Raw genomic sequence first — 18,157 nt, 5'->3', positions numbered from 1 at the left:
TTACCAATATACACGCTAGATAAAAGCTAATTATCCTGCTTGCGTGTGTGCATGATGCAATAAAAAAATAAAGTCTACATGCATACTGTTTCGTTGAATATTCCCGCTTATCTAAACATCAAGGCAAGAGTGAGTGATTTAGTGAGTTTAGTTTTGCACCGCACTCAGCAGTATTCAAGCTATGCGGCGGCGGTCTGTAAATAATCGAGTCTGGACCAGACAATCCAGTGATCAACATCATGAGCATCGATCTGCGCAGTTGGTAACCAATGACATGTGTCAACCACATCAGCGAGCCTGACTATGCTATCCCGGTCAATGCAATGTCTAATTGTAAGGCAAAGAGGTGATCACATGCAGCTGCTTTGAGATCGACCTGTTCTGACAGTTAGCACTGCTTGTTCGTACAAGTGTTTGGTCAGTAAGCTGGTCAAGGTGCGCTGAAATCGTACCTGTTAATCAATAGGCTGCTCCCATCTGTGGATAGAGTAAGTGATGCAGATTAAACCGATTCTGATGCTTCGTGGAGTCACTGAGATCTTGTTGGGTCGGTTGGTCGGTTTGTAATATGAAAAAATAACTGAAATGTGCAGAAACGAATAGGATTGGATTAGGATTGGCAATGGGAAATCTGCATACGGAACAGTATCAACGCTGTCTTGAAGAACTTATGTTATGCAGAATACACACACACACACACACACACACACACAAACACACACATACACATATATATACACACACACACACACATAAATATTGGTATGAACCACATTTATTTTTCAACATAGTCCCCTTGTGAGTCAAGACACCTGTTCCATCTTTTCTGCCAGGTGCTGATGCCATCTCTGTAGAAGGCGCCATTTTCCTCAAACCAAACCTCAGTAGCAGCAATAAGCTCATAATCATCCTGAAATCTACGACCACGCAGGTGTTTCTTGAGATTTGGGAACAGATGGTAATCACTTGGTGCCAGGTCTGGAGACTAGGAGGGGTGCGGCAAGATTTCGTACCCGCATTCCTGGACAGCAGCGGCTGCAACGCGAGAGGTGTATACTGGAGCTTTGTCTTGATGTTGAAGAATACCACGTCTGATCTTGCCCCGACGCTTCTCCTTGATTGACTGTCGCACTTGCCTCAACAAGTTAACGTAATATTCCCCATTCATTGTTCTTCCTTTTGGTAAGTAATCTATGTGGATGACGCCTTTGCTATCCCAGAAGACTGTCTCTTTCTGTCAATGTGAGCTGTTCAATAACTTCTGCGAGTAGGATACCAAAAGTTATATATCACATCCGCTACACCCCAAGGTTCAATGTCGTACCATAGGCTGTGACACCTGGGTATGAAAAATGCTCAAGGCTCACAACTTATTGACATCCCCTCGTATATACACACATATACATATATATATATAGTGATCTGCATTCCTGGATTCTGCTGAAGAATGAGCTGACATTTTCTGATGTACACTTATTTAAACGATCCAAATACTGCAACATCCAGTGGTTGTGTGATGTGGCTTGTGTGATATGGCAGCACGAATAAAATGATGTTATGCATTTTCGCCCATTCCACATGCGTCAAAGAAACCTGTGTTCTATGGCCGTCAAAGAGAACAAGAATCTTGAGTCCTGACGGACCTGCCGAAATACCAGCACATTTAATGAAGTGTTTGATCAGGTAGTCCTGTAATATATTTGTGTTGGACCAGCCATTAACTGACATGGAACCAGAGAAACCTGATGGAGCACCTTTTAGTAACTCATCAATAGTAACTTCCTACAGCATCACCTCCTCCAATGATGGTTACTGTAGAGGACCTTGGTGACGTTACAGGCTGTGGTTGACAAGTGACATCACATATGATCTTGGGGGATGCGTGTTCAGTTGTCACACCTGTTTCATCCAAGTTAAAGACACTTTCAGGCTTGTCATGTAAACCATGAAGTGTCATAAGGGTGGCCAGCTCTCTGATGTATGCCGGAAGGACTGCTTTAGATGCATATTGAGCTCGCAACATTGGGAATGTTTTAGGTTTCGCCAATTTCAAGTCAGGACATCGTCTCAGGAAACCGTAAAACCAGTTGTCACTCAAAGGGTGACCGCGCAGTCTGCAGCAAGATACTGTACATTAAGTTTGGTGTTCCCACGGCCTATCCTCTTCATTGAATTATATAGAATTCTGTAGTCACGTTAACATTAGTAAACAAGAAGTACATTGTCATCGGCCATTATTTTACATCCAAGCGCACAATCTGGCGGTATAAACTTAGCAATAAAGCTAAAGATGTTGTTTGCTACCTTGTGAAGGTTTTTAAAGACACCAATCCTAGTGTCGCATCACAAACGAGGTTTGAAACAATCACCATAAGTTAGCTTGTTAAAAAAGGCAACACTAGATATAAGATTTTTGGGTTTTAGGCATATACAGACAACATAAAATTCTAACTGGATACCATCGAGACACACAAAGCTGTCATATGTCGAGTCTCGTTCCCCACTGGAGTGACAGGGGTAACATTCGCAACTGGACGACTTGCCGACATCATTCCTCTAGGCTGTTTCATTCCACAGCTTCTTCCGGCAACAGCTGTCGATGTCAGATGGGCAAACAGAATTACCTCCATTAACAATGTACTACTGACAATCAAAATATATGTTATTCTTTTTTTGTTCACACACATGATAGTGTCACCACAGATTTTCAATAACCCATTCTATATAATTTTCACAGCAATTTTCTCTTCACACGAAATGGAATGTTTAACATGATTAACCATCCAGAAAATATCTTAAGCGTCACACCAGACGCATTTCAATGGACTGCATTCTAGAAATTGCTGGTTCATGGATGACACAACTTTATGGGTGATCAACTTAATTATAGTCATGCTATGATTTTGGTATAGATTCTTACACCAATGATGGGCTACAACTGTTTTTAATACAACACACACGCACATATGATAATGAAAAAACAATAACAAAGGTGGGAAACAAAGCATCAAAGAAAGTCACATGATGAGCTAGGATAACATTATAATGAGCTTAGATAACATTAATGAGATGAGTGAGTCATCATGACAACTAGTGAATGTAAGTTAAATAAGCAGAAGCCAAACTAGTGAATGGTATTTAGCTGGAAACCAGTGATGAGATATCTGAGCTGACGACAGGTCGACGAGAAGCTAGAATGAGTTTTGTGGATAATTATTTGTGGATTGTGGTTGTACGTTGCTAGGATGTAATAGTCCTGATCCCTATCAGCACAAGGATTAATCCTGTTCATTGTTTGTGAGTGTTTTGACAGTGTCCCAGTTGATGTTGTGTCCTGAAAATTTGGTGATGTGTTCTGAAATGGCCGATTTGGTGTCAGCTCCGAGGATGTCATATGTTCTTTGATGCGCATGTTGAGTGGCCTGGGTATTTCACCAATACAGTTGCTGTCACAAACACATGTGAATCACAGTGAGCCTTGCACCTTAGTCAGTTAGGGACATCAAAATGTCCGTGTTTCTGGGTGATTAAACAGACGTTTCATCTGCTTTGAGATTAATGTTTCCAAAGTGTTATTTTTATGTGTAAGAAATGAGTTTCTAATAACAAACAGAACTACCGGTACTTCCAGTTCAAGACATCTGATCAGTAGTTATATGATCTGTATTAAATGAGACCATTACTACTTTCAGCAACCAAGTGAGAGATACAAATGGCTAGATTCATTAAAGCTGAGAAGCCTTCGTCGCTGCTCCCAGCAATAGTTTTGCTTATTTGTGTCAGAGAGCGACAACGCGACCACGCGACAACGCAACAATAGTCCATAAGCCAAAGAAACAATAGTACAGTGACTGGAGATATACCACTGAGTGTGGTAGCGTAACGTAGTGATTATGGCGTTCGCGTGCCCTGTGTTCGACTGCCCAAATGGATGCCACATGTGAAGCCCATCTCTGATGTGCCCCATCATGGTATGTCTAAAATGGTGCTGACACTGGCCAAAACCAACGATCACTCAGTCAGTTACTCTTGATGATGTTAGGAAGTCGTGTTGTTCGCCAAGACAAAGATACGGGTTACAGATATTTTTGCCTCCGCACATGGATACAGGGCGTGAAATCCATTTCTAGTGTTCCCTGCTGTGGCATGACTGGGATACTGGAAAAGCTGCGTAAATCCATATTGACTCAATCTTAAGGGGTAGTGGTAAAGTCGAGTGGTTAAAGTGTTCGTTCGTTATACTGAAGAACCTGGTTCGATTCCCCACATGGCTGTAATGTGGGAAGACCATATCTGGTGTCCCCCAAACGGTATATAGTGGATATATTGCTAAAAGCGGCGTACAGCATACTTACTCACTCTATGACCTGTGTCTGTTTAAGGACGCGAGTTAAGACACATCATGATATCAGATACAGTTGATCTCCAGGATGTGTGTATGGAGGTGAAAATATGTCAGGCTCGTGCGAACCAAAATCACGCTATATGTTATTAAAAACGCTGTAAAACAAAATCTCATTTGCTGATGGATGTAGATTACAACGATCCTCTACCTCTGATAGTTCGTCAGCGGTGCTCTGTGTTGACACGAACAAACGCTACGAACTCATGTCCTTGAATACTTAAGGCTGAACAAAAGAGCGTCTCTTCACCAGCTCTTCAAACATCATGGGTGTCATGTGTCTCGGGTAGGTCAAAAAGAAGAACACCCGAAACAGCTGACAGTTTACATATTACATATTGCAGCTATTCCCAAGCATGCAGGTTTACTCTTAATTAGCGTTCAATTTCATGAAATATGTACACTTTATGCAGTGGGGCGAATTAATCATGCGTCCTTGAATGGTGTGTGTGATGCTCAAATAAATAGGTTAATGCTAAATGCGGTCTCTGACGCCTTACCTGGGCTAAGGAGAAATGTATACAAACTTGACCTATATGACGTATGGGAGCTGCAAGTGCTTGACATAATCTACAAGCGAGATATATATTTACCGATTTTTTTCCCTGTCCGCATTGAACGCAGTCGACGTTTAACAGCGGTCACAATAACGAGTATTGCACGTGAACATGAAGGGTGCACTGAAAGGGAGAAGTAAGGAAGGTCTACAAAATGTCCAAAATGAAAAACAAAATGTCAATACCATTTTTCTGTTGGTTCAGCTTGTCGTGGTGCTAGCTGCCATTGGAGGATACGTGTGGTATGGTCGTCAGGTGCACGGCGACCTGGAATGGTGGAAGACGTCGGTGATCTACCAGATATACCCACGGTCATTCAAAGATTCGGACGGGGATGGAGTTGGGGACCTGAGAGGTAAAGGCATGACTGGTGTGTGTGTGTTTGTTTGTGTGTGTGTGTGTGTTTGTGTGTGAGGGCTAAAGAAGGAGAGAGAAAATCTGCGTGTATGTGTGTGCTTTCAAATTTGTTTGTGTGTGCATATGTGAGAGAGAGATGGATAAAGAAAGAAAGCGAATCTGCGTCTGTTTACGTGTGTTCACATTTCTATTGCTTCTCTCTCTCTGTGCGTGTGAGTATATGTGTGTGTGTATGTGTGTGTGTGTGTGAGAGAGAGAGAGACGAGTATGTGTCTCTGTTTATTATATGTGTCTGTGTGGATGTGCTTGTGTGTACATGTTTGTGTATATGTGTGTGAATATATGTGAGTATAAGAGCGTGTATGAGAGATGTCACCGTTTAATCCTAAGTATAACCCATGGTTGGTATTTAGTACGAAATCCCCTTATATTACACAAGTATACGTGGACTGTTTTAAGAAACTGTTATATTTATGAATTAAAAGTCGATCTTCCATCGTCATTGTGCAAGGAACTTCCGATTGCTCGGGACCTCTTATATGTATATATAGAACTTTATGAAGCACCCCGTCTGTTAGAACGGTCATATGGATTAAGGTGCCAGAACTTGCATACTTCTAGGGCAGTAATGCCTCATTATCCGATGGAAAATCGGATATTTGACTGAAGAAAAGTAAGAAACTGTACTATGTTAAATTTGTATGCTCTGTTCGTGAGAAATGCCAACATTGCCAATTATCCTGGCACGACACATGATGAGACCAGGATCTCGCTGTCTGTAAAGGCCCTTTGAAACTTACTGACGTGTTTGACATCACTGTGTATCCGACACGTGTCGGGATGACAACCTCCACCAGTCCCCTCATGCTACTAGTGAGCCTGCAAAGGCGACTATGCTTGTCGTAAGAGACGACTAACGGTTCGGATGGTCAAGCTCGCTGACTTAGTTGACACATGTCATCGGTTCCCAATTGCGCAGATCGATGCTCATGTTGTTGATCACTGGATTGTCTGGTCCAAACTCGATTATTTACAGACCGCCGCCATATAGCTGGAATATTCCAGAGTGCAGCGTAAAACTAAACTCACTCACTCACTCACTAGTGAGCCTGCGGACACGTTCCTTACGCACACATCGCATTCGTTTCGGTGGAGATTCTGAAGCTTGCTATACAGAGTCCTCGTATACCCAATTATGATCAGAACCATGAACATCCGGGCTATTATTGATCTTCAGCAGCCCATGCGTGTCGCAAAAGACAACTGACGACATCGGGTGGTCGGGCTCGGTATACACAATTCATCATATCTCAGTTGCTTAGATCAAGGCTTATGCTGTTGATCACTGGATTATATGATTCAGACTTGATTATATACACACTGCCGCCAGGTTGCTGGAATATTACTGAGTGCGGTGTTAAACAACAACTAACCAACCACCGATTGTAGTCCGCGTTTCTCTTCGCTGTACATATATAAATGTCTGTGACACGCTACACCGTGGGATGAACAGGGGCGAAGTTTTCCAGTACAAGGTCCAGCGGTCGCTACAAATCACACAGCTGACAGACGTGTACGTCATTGCAGGTATCATCTCGAAGCTGGACTACTTCCAGTATCTTAACGTCAAGGCGATATGGCTCAGTCCATTCTACAGGTCTCCCATGAAAGACTTCGGATACGACATCTCCAACCACACCGACGTCGACCCCATCTTCGGCACATTGAAGGACTTTGATGATTTAGTTAAAGAAAGTCACCGCAAAGGTTCCTAAGTTTTTTTTTCAGAATTTGAAAATGTCTAATAGCTTCAATTTTGTATCCCAAAAGCATGGACTGTACTTTAGGACACTAAACAGCTAACCAAGAATTCTGATATCTGTCTTTGCAATCGGCAGGTTTGAGGTAAATGATTTTAAAACCTACAATATTTCGTCTGAAGCAACTTGAATGTTTTCTTTTACGGCTTCACCAAACATAGAAGCCGAATATCCGTATTAATCTGTAGTTTCCAAGTTATTCGTAAATGTAATTAAAACTGAGAGAAAATGTAATCCAAAAAAAAATGACATTTCTTTTATCTTCACACCAAAATGTAATAATTTTTTGTTTTGTCATGTTAATTTTACTTTTAAAATTTAAGCGTCATGTGCCGATTTCGCATGAACTTACGTCACAAAGCTCCTTAGTGCAAATGAACAAATGAAAAGTAACAAGATTATATTAAAACTGACATTCCTCTCTTTTATTCATCTCAACAACCTTAATTATGCTGCACTGCAACCATCTAAACCGGTTTTACATAGATTTATTGTACCCGACAATTTATGAAACTAAATTATTTCAAAAACGCAATTGTGATGATCTGTAATTACCTAACTCTCTCTCATTCAGTCGCTTACTCAAATGGCACTTGCAGACATCAAAGTGATTATCGACTTCGTCCCCAACCACACGAGCGACCAACATCCTTGGTTCCAGAAGAGTCTGAAGGGGACGGGAAAGTACAGGGACTACTTTATGTGGACAGACGGCAAGTCATCATTTGGCGTGAAGAAACCCCCGAATAACTGGGTAAAGTGACGGCTCGACCACTTACCGTGCTCCCTGCCTTCCTTTCCGTTACAAGCTGACTGCCCGTGAAATAGCAGAAACACTGGTCGTAGTAGAGTCAAATTTTACTCACTTCCTCACAGGTGGTATCTATCGTGTAACTTTATCACACAGGAACCCGACATCGCACTGTAGGTTAAACACAGGCCATAGATATATACTTACGTCATATATATTAATGGAGTAAAGGAGCAGCAGCTGCCATATTGGATTGTCCGGCAGACATCGACTCGTTCCGATTTCAAGCTGAAATGTACACTTAGAATTCGGTGACATTCAAAACTATGCACACGTACCTCTCAATTATACATGTCCCCACACATCCTGCCTGATTTTCACGACATAACACCTATTTTATTAACTTTAATACGTCCTCAAACTCGAAAATCAAAGCGATATCGGGTTCCTGTGCTTTATCATTAAATATTCATAGAAAAGAAAATATTATCTTGGTGATGTTCCTAACATTTCTTGCTTCATGCATGGTACATGCATAAAGAGGAGTATGTTTGTGTCTGGGTCATGGCTGCCCGAATCGCAAGAGGCGCCGGAAGTTGTTGTGCAGATTTACGTCCCTTGGTATCTCCTGGAGCCTATGATTGTGATTTCTGATCCGGGTTCGCACCAACTATTTTGCTATGTTTGCGAGCAACTGAGCAGAAACCATGGGCTTCAGTAATATTGTACACTTCTGTGACCTGCATTAGCTCATCTACTTCCGTTGAGTTCAGATAGTAGGAATGCTGTTTAAAGAAACTCACTGAATATTTCTTTATTGTCCCAATTGGAAAAGACGTCCGATCGCTAGCTGACATGTCATCGGTTCCCCATTGCGCAGATCGATGTTCGTGTTGTTGATCAGTTGACTGTCTGGTCCAGACTCTATTATTTAGACTCTATTATTTTAGGCCGCCGCCACATAGCTCGAATATTGCTAAGTGCGGCGTAAAACTGAACTCACTCACTCAGAACTTTGTACTCTAAAGAACGTTGTTTGAGACATAAAACTATGCTTCATCTTACTGCTTTTATATTATCCTGGTATCCCACAAGTTTTGTGCACAGTTAAAAACGACAGTTCTTTGTTGAGCTTTGTCTGACTTGTCTATCTTCTAGCTGGGTGTGTTTGGTGGGGAGTGCTGGCGATGGAACGAACAACGAAAGCAATATTACTACCACGCATTTGTGAAGGAACAGCCTGACTTAAACTACAGAAACCCGGATGTAGTCAAAGATATGAACGTAAGCGCCACACAGCTCCTCATCCAAGTATTTCAATAATTATTGCTTTAAGCGTTCCTATTGTAACGGCAGCAGTAGAGTAAGACAAGGAAACAGTACTTTTTTAATTGCCATGCTTTTATCAAGTAACAGGCTGAGCTGAAATCCAGACGTTGTGAATGATATGACCGTGAGTGATATGTTTGAGGGATACTTCCACCTAGTTAATAAGAACTCCCACTGTACCAGGTATCCAATTACATTGTTTATATGCAGTATTAACTGGTTTCACAGAAGTAGATGCTGGTGAATTTTCTTCTTACACATACTATGGTTCCTCAAAACAATCTGCATTTCACGATCTACTTTGTTCAATGAACCTAATCATATTAAATATATAAAAGATATATTATTGTGTGTAACATTATTTATAAAAAAAAGGTATTGTGCCATTGTATGTCATAGAAGACGAATGTTGTATAGATGAATAATGTATAGATGCAGCCACTCTGCCCAGGTCTGGATAAATAAGAGTTTCCGCGTCCTCCTATTTCCCTGTTACAGCTATCTAATTACTTTCGCTTCGTAAGACAAAGCAACCTAGATGTGTCACCTTGACCAACTGTTGCAGGACGTACTCCGGTTCTGGATGGAAAGGGGAGTCGATGGTATCCGGGTGGACGCCATCGCGAAACTGTTCGAGTCCGAAGATATATTCCAGGACGAACCTAGGAGCAACCGACCTGGTGTGCCTGCCGTACGTATGTATGTTTGGGAGGAATGACCAGAGAATCATCTAGGTCTGAGACTTTCATCACATCCGTTAAATCCAGCTTCAGGAATGTAATGCTGACAAAAATATGAGTGAGTGAGTTTAGTGTTACGCCGCTGTCCGCAATATTCCAGCTATGTGCCAGCATTTTGTAAATACTTGAGTCTCGACCGCACAATTCTGTAATTAATAGCATGAGCAACCGATGACATGTCAACGAGCCTGACCACTCGATCCTCTAACGACAAGCATGGTCACCTTTTATGGCAAGCATGGGTTCACAAAACTATGAGCATAATCAGGGCTCAACTTTATTAAAACCCACGAAACTCTGGAAACAGATAAAAGAAAGTACCACTATACAATGTTCCCTCTCTTAGTATATTGGCCTTTCATGTCGACCCGATGTTTAACCTGGTTAATAGTGTGGCATAGTTGTGTGACGGTTCTTTGACTCAGCGATATACTAGTGAACATCCGGGCTAGATTTGTCTTCAGTAACGTATGCTTGTAGTAACGGGATCGGGTGGTCAGGCTCGCTGACTTACATGAAACGTAATCGTAACCTCATCACTAGTTCTGTGGTAAAGACTCGATTGTTTACACACCGCCGCCATATATCGCTCCTGCTGAGAGCGGCGTTAAACAACAACCACCCACTTCACACATAAATATAATGAAATAAAGTGTCAAACTGGGAATGCAAGATTCACAGAATACATATCCTGAATTTATGGCGATACTGCGTCAGTGATTTCCTCTTTGACATGATGTTTGATGTGGATATTGTAAACAGTTCCAGTATGAGTACCTGACACACATTCACACAGAGAACCTACCAGAGATCGGGGACGTTATTAGGGGATGGAGGAAGGTCATGGACGAGTACGAGGCCAAGGACGGTCAGTCAAGGTCAGATAACAATATCACATTACATATATACAATAATAACAGTTGAGGGACCCTTTTCAAAATTAAAATCAGTTTTGTATTTTGTGAATAATCCTTGCCAGCAAACCTTTTTTAAATTATGAAGTGCCCTTTGAAACACTTCTCTTTGTAAAGCGTAGTGGGGAACGCTTATGGCAATGCTGTATGGAAGTGTTCCTTCAAATGAATACATAGAGAATAGTATATTATATATAGGCATCATTACATACGAATTACACGAAATCAGTGTCGCTTTCACTCGGTCAGATACCATAGATATGTCACGATTTTCGTATACTTCGGATGTAATGAGACCGAGTGTGGCAGTTTATTTGTGACCCACGTTTTACATGCACTAAACTGACTAAAACGTATTGCGGACGTTGAAAGAAAGACGTTGCGGAAGAACGTTGCACTGTAATGACGTCACTAAACGTCTGCCCACCCCTCCCCCGTGGTAACCGACCTCACAATACACGTCAGTTGTGATCAGCTCCAACAGCCTTCCACAGCAAAACCACACCGAAGCAGCCCGATTCTTGGTTTGCAGTTGCTTCACTCAGCTAACATCACTGGTGGAAACATTGCTTTTATGTTTTTTCGACGGATATAATGCCTCAGTTCGACTTACAATTAAACTGCGACGTGCACAATGGCTACATTCCCACAAGTCGTGGAATGAATTCACCTGTTTGTTATGAATAAAAACGTAGCTCCGTTACAACGTGACGTAATTTATTGGTCATCGGTTATCCATTCAATCGTTAGAAACCGAGGTCAAGTCTTTACGACACAGGTCAACGTGACGTACTAGAATAGTATGCAACTACCAATAAGTTGCCCACGTAGGTAGTTAATGTTTTTATATAAAAGATTTGGTGTGTAGTTAGCCAATGTAAGCCACAGGTAGTTGTAATTCATAGTACCCTTTGGTATGTTGTATATATGCCGGAGATTGTCCAACAAAACCCTTTCAGTATAAAAAGGAGTTTTCAAGCGTCTTCCAATTCCTCTCATACTTAGATGTCCTCCAATCTACCTTTACTACTTTTGAAAATGTATTTTTACTCTTAATTTGGGATATGGCGGATAAACTTTCATTATATTACAGACTCGGGAGTTTATAAGTAGCCTAAAAGTGCAAATATTAGCATCGTCATGATCTCGATATATTCATTAAATAGACATTGATTGTTCAAACACGATTTAACAAAATACTAGGATTAATAAAGGTGTTAAAAAAACCACACGGAATAAAAGCGACAAAACCATTTCTATAATTATATGAAATCTTTGCTAGAAGCAGATTACTCTGGACGAATCCGAATGAATCGAAAACGTATGTTTACGAATAATCATCGATTAATCTGAACACAGCGAAAGCATATGTTTACGAATAACCATCAGTTAATCTGACTACATTAAAACATATACTTACGAATAACCATCGATTACTTGGGATATTAAGTTTTCGTGGAAAAGTGTGTGTCTCCTGCGGCACCAACCAAAGCCAAGTCAATTTTCAGCAGAAAAGAAACCAAGGGAACATATGTTCCAAACAGAGAAGCGAATCAGATTAATCGGACATTATTCTACCTGCTGTCGCACTAATTTGTTGTACAGGTTTATGGTGGCTGAGCTGTATGATCCTCCGGCCATAAGGAACAAGTACTACAACTATGGTGCTGTGCCCTTCAACTTTGACCTTGTAGTGGATCTCAAGGCCAACTGCGGAGGTAACTGTTTCAGGGAGGCTATCAGCAACGAATACGACAATCTGCCTGAAGGGACGTGGCCAAAGTTTGTGGTAAGTTTGAAGTATGGTGGATGTGACGCGGTCAGTTATTTTATAAAAACAAACAAACAAAGAAAACAGCATTATCTTGTTTCTGGAGAAACAGCTTGCGAAGTAATACCAAACCCTGGCAACCAGACAGCGTAGGTAGAAGGCTGGACATCAAGATTACTGCATCCAAGCATTACGTCTGACGAAATGGCGAACTGATTTAATAGAATTAGGAATTTGATGAATAATTACTATTTCGTTAAAAAATAAGAATAAATATTATATCAGAGTGCTTTTCAGAAGCAAACAACTGAATCCAGGACCTACAATGAATATGTTATTGGACGTCGATCTATTTGCAGAGTGCAGTTGTACAAAGTGATCTTTTCGCCAGGGTGATCGTAACTCCCATACCTTTAACTTACATTGGAGTTACGACAGTCGTAGAGCTACGGTCGCTTAATACAACTACACCATGGCCAATAGCGGTCTGGGTGTTAGTATTACGTAATATCGGGATCAGCAATAGTGTTTTGAGGGTAAATCACATTGCGCATGACCTTCGTAGTTGTCGTCAAATAATTCTGCGATGACATCGGGAACCATTCACAAGATTTAAAATATATCTGGATGGTGTTGTGCTCCATTTTAAGGGATTACAAATACGACCAAACATAGTTCATGAATGAGATACTATCCATGAAGTGCCATTACATTTGGAGTTACTGAAGATGTTTTCCTCTTTTGTCTTGCTATAGCTCGGTAACCACGACCGTAAACGGGTGTCCAAACGCTTTGGCATCGAGTACATCAACGTCATGAACATGCTGCTGCTGACACTGAAAGGAACGCCCACCACCTACTACGGCGAGGAACTGGGCATGGAGGAGATTGAGGTCAGCTTTGAGGACACACAGGACCCCTGGGGCATTAACTTCGGAAAGGTAATGTCGAAATTGTGCTTGAGAGACTGTAGTTTTAAGCCGCTTCCAACAAAACTTCAGTTGTACCTCTGAGTGGCAGCTTTACTGGGAAGAAATGACGAAGTCTTGGCGTTTACCATTGTGACAGAACTCGGGAACTCGGGTATCGTTCTTCCAAAGCTAAAACCATGATAAGGGCGAACTAGGATTCGAACCCACTATTCTAAGGTTGCTGGACAGCTAAGAGACACAACTTTGCACAGTCAAATATGGCGTCTCAGACAACTGCTTTACCTGTGCCCCAACCCCTCCCAGTGATGAGTCTACAAAATTAATGATAGTGATTTAGCCATATTGTATGCATATAAACTTCCACCAGGATACCTGTGTGTGGAATCGAACACGATTTCCTGGTTTTAGAAGTGTTAGCCATAAAACTACCCAAGCACGTATGGCTGGACCTTTATTGCCTAAAGGTGTCTTCACATAGATATTCATTAATGAATATTTCTAGCTTTCGTGGGTTGTATCAAATCAGATCATGTAACACATTTTGCCATTTACGAGAAATGGGTACGATAATTTCCGAAGTAGGTATGCTGACTACAATTACTGCTGGCATACATATTTTTTTAAATGACTACTTTTAGGCTGGTGAGAAATATACGAGTGTAAAAATGTAAAGTACAGAACATACTGGTTATAATGCCATGTATTGCTTATAAACACAGAAGCCATGCAATTATAGTGACAATCTGCGTTCTACGTATAAAATGACTGTGGACATGACATTTTGTACCACTTTTCAGGACCGATACACTGAATTCTCCCGGGACCCCTGTCGCTCTCCCCTCCAGTGGGACGCTTCCGATCAGTCGGGGTTCACCACCTCCTCCAAACCATGGCTACCCGTCCACCCGGGGTACACGACATGCAACGTGCAGGTAAGGCAGAAAGTGATTACCACTGTATAGATCCGAACGTCTCAAGTCCGGACCGTTTCTCTGCAAGGGTCACAGTTCGATATGGTTTGACTGTCTTTATTGGTAACTTGTTCACTTGTGTCGACAGGTGTGCATCTGAAGCATTTCTCCTATACCTTCTCGACTAGTCTCGATTTCGTGGCACTTCGCAAATGCGCTATATGTGTATGTTAACTTACATTTGCCTTTCTCTGCCATGAGTTCAAAGGTTGTTTTGTTACGTAAGACGCAGACCACATGACAGAGACCATCTCTAGCTAATTATATATCATTATAAAAGCCCTTACTTTTTATATTACTGTTTGTTCATGAAGAGGTCGAATGCACAGCAACAGTCCAAGTTCGTGATAAACGCAGATGCAAACTATTCCAAGCTGAACAAAACCATCACAAGGTTGATATCTTTTAATGGATTTTGGTCTAAATGTTAAATATGCAAATTACTGATTCGTTTACCTCGAAACAACTTGTTACCCAAGTATGCCTTCACGAATGCATATTAGATATGCATGTTGTAACATTGCTCTTCCACTTAATCTTTCAGGTGCAAAAGAACAAGAAAGATTCACCTTTGAATATTTACAAAACTTTGGCAACGTTACGAGAGGCGACTGCCTTTCAAGACCCTGATGTTCAATTTGCCGTTGTCGACGATGATATTTTATCCTATGTGCGAGGTACCGCCAACACTGGCCGATATCTCGTTATGATGAACCTCGGACGCGGTTCGTCCACAGTGGATTACACCAAGGACCCCGTCAGTGCCAAAAACGGCCGCATTGTCGTAAACACGGGGAACTTTAATGAAGCGAAATTTAACGTTGGGAAAAGCCTGTCATTATCTAGTTTAACTCTGAAACCTGGACAAGGTGTAGTACTTAAGTTATAAGACATGTATTAGAGGTCATAATGTTCGATTTCAAGCTGAATCCTGTCCAGCAAGTATATATGGTAGTACTGTGTCTCTAAATACTATGAAGCCACAGTTTGAGAACCTGGGTTAAAAATGAGTTTTAAAAATATGTTATGTTTTGGGGTTTTTTAAAAGTATTTATTGATCATTATAATATGCTTACTTTTTCAAGGGATGTGTAAGTCATGTCAATGACCCTTGGTTACCTGGGCTTTCTCGACTTGTCTGCAACGCAATCGACTAATCAGTCGTCAAGTAGATGGAACATTGTCGAGTGCGGCGTTAAACAACAAACAATGTGAATCAAGGGTTATCACTGTCCTCCAGTCATTTGAGGTTCCCGCATGAGGAACAAAGAATGGCTGACTTTCCATTTCTGTCTTTTTCATTTTTTTCCAGAGTTCCAAACTGATTACTCAAATGCGCACGTGTGAAGACAATTTGTGGTGTCCCACGCCATGATGTTGCTGAAACATTGCTGAAAGGGGTGTAAAGGTACACGGACGCACGCACTCACCCACTCATCCATGTGGGCATTGACTTTCGTGACATTATTCATCACATTTGAGAATATGACCCATTAAGATCCGTGTCAGAATAGGTCATGCTTGTGGTAAGAGGCGACTAACGGGACCGGTGGCCCTGTCTTGGTTGACACATGTCATCGTATTCCATTCGCCTAGATCGATGTCCATGCTGTTGGTCAGTGGATTGTCTAGTTCAGACTCGATTTTACAGATTTATCCAGCCATACGGCGTCTGTTTATAAATAAACGAGTATGGGCAAGACAATCCAGTGATCAACAGCATGAGCCACACAACTGATATACGATGACATGTGTTAATGAATCTGACCACCCGATCCCTTTAGTCGTATCTTACAATAAGCATGCGCTCAGAAAAAGAACAACAACAACAACACTAGCTCCATTACTTTGCATAAATACACATGCTACTATAGCGGCTACACTGAGGGGCATGATAATTCTTATTCATTTACTAAAGCAGAGAAACCACTTTGGAAATTGTCGTCAGAGGCGACTAACGGAATCGGGGGTTAGACTTGTCGACCTGATTGACACATGTCATTGTATCCCCGTTGCATAGATCGATGCTCATGATATTGATCACATGATTATCTATACTCGATTATTTACAAACATCAATAGAGATCAATAGAGATCATATAACATTATCATAATACAATAAATGGACATACACCGTCACTGTTTTGATATTTTATCAAAAGCAAGGAACTATTCTATCTCATAGTCTATCTATGTGAGTCGACTTGTACAAAATGAAACAGATGAAAAACATATTTAATATCTAGTATATATGCCAAACGTGACGAATCGTCACATGACAGATTTACTTTGGTGTCCGCCTGGAGGATTGGTTTATATATGACGTCGATTTGACAATGGATCCTATTACTAGCATTGAAATATTGAATATGACTTTAAAGACACAACTACACATTCAGCTGTTGTGAGTGAGTAAGTATGGCTTTTAGCAATATTCCAGCAATATCAGTGCGAGGGACGCCAGAAATGGGCGTCACACAGTGTACCAGTGTGGAGAATCGAACCTGGGGGTTTGGCGTGACGATAATAAGCGGGTAACATTGCTGTTTTAAACGCATAAAAAGGTTTTGGACAACTTTTAGCACTGTCTATTTTTAAAAGCATTTGTACTTGAATTTATAGCAACAGAAATTCTAATTCTCTACATTGCTGTGTAATTATATATAGCCGTACGCACCACGCGAGCGTATTATTCTGGCACAACGTTCACTTCCAACCCTGAAACCTGAATACAAAGGCACAGAAAACTGGAAAAGAAACCAAAAAATAAAAAAAACAAAACAAAACAAAACAAAAATACCTAGCATCCAGGGGGTTCACCACTGAGCTACCCCACCGCCCTGCATTTAGGCATAGATTCTGGAACGAGTACGACACAAAGCTGGGTCACTGCTGTGTGCGGTGTTAAACATCAAACATTCAAACAAGCGTTAACAATAAAAAAATCAACCAATCCGTCAATCTAGGGAAACAAAGGAGAAACATATCGGGGTTCATATTTTTCATGCGATGCCCTAGGGCAAATGGTGACGTGACGTCATGAACAATGTTATGACGTCGCGTTTTTTCTGTGACGTTGCGTTCTACGTACGTCGACGGCGGGTAACCGGACCGTGTTTGAAAGAATTAAGATTTGGGTTTATTTTCCTAAATTTGACGACTTCGGTAATAAACAGAATATTATATTCGTGTCCATATCATACTATGTTTACGACACTCAGTATATCCATCGATCGCTCTCGCTCGGGAAATACCAACATTTAGGCACTTGTATATATATATATGTATATACAACAGGCACTCGCGTAGTAAGAATAGTGTGACATGGGCACCCATATAATATCCTCTATAAACTGTATTCCTGTAAACATAGTGACTGACATAATTTCTTTAATATTAGCCTCTATAAATTTGTCAGGCTTGCTGGCGTGAGTGGTGCCGTAAAAAACAAACAATTAATTAAGTGAAATCAAATGGAATAAAAAGATGTTATCCTAGAAGTATCTTCTGTTTATACTGTTCACCTGAGTGTGGAACTAAACTCAGGTAAGAGGCAAAACATTAGAAGAGCACTTGGCGTACCATATTTTAACTTTTTCACATGTTGGTGTCC

The 18,157-nt window shown here is 41.1% G+C and overlaps 1 protein-coding gene across 1 annotated transcript; it reads left to right on the top strand.

The window, feature by feature from the left end:
- Positions 1–5,015: 5,015 nt before the first annotated feature.
- Positions 5,016–16,683, top strand: LOC137272623 (alpha-glucosidase-like). Its single transcript, XM_067805017.1, has 10 exons — positions 5,016–5,314; positions 6,904–7,083; positions 7,736–7,890; positions 9,046–9,171; positions 9,782–9,907; positions 10,719–10,834; positions 12,476–12,659; positions 13,397–13,582; positions 14,371–14,505; positions 15,089–16,683. The coding sequence occupies exons 1-10, from the start codon at positions 5,071–5,073 to the stop codon at positions 15,431–15,433; spliced, it is 1,797 nt and encodes a 598-aa protein (XP_067661118.1). The 5' UTR covers positions 5,016–5,070; the 3' UTR covers positions 15,434–16,683.
- Positions 16,684–18,157: the final 1,474 nt, after the last annotated feature.

The sequence above is a fragment of the Haliotis asinina genome, chromosome 2, assembly GCF_037392515.1.
Source record: "Haliotis asinina isolate JCU_RB_2024 chromosome 2, JCU_Hal_asi_v2, whole genome shotgun sequence".
Lineage (NCBI taxonomy): Eukaryota > Metazoa > Mollusca > Gastropoda > Lepetellida > Haliotidae > Haliotis > Haliotis asinina.
Note: the sequence above shows the minus strand (reverse complement) of the source record. Positions and strands in the feature narration are given on the sequence as shown.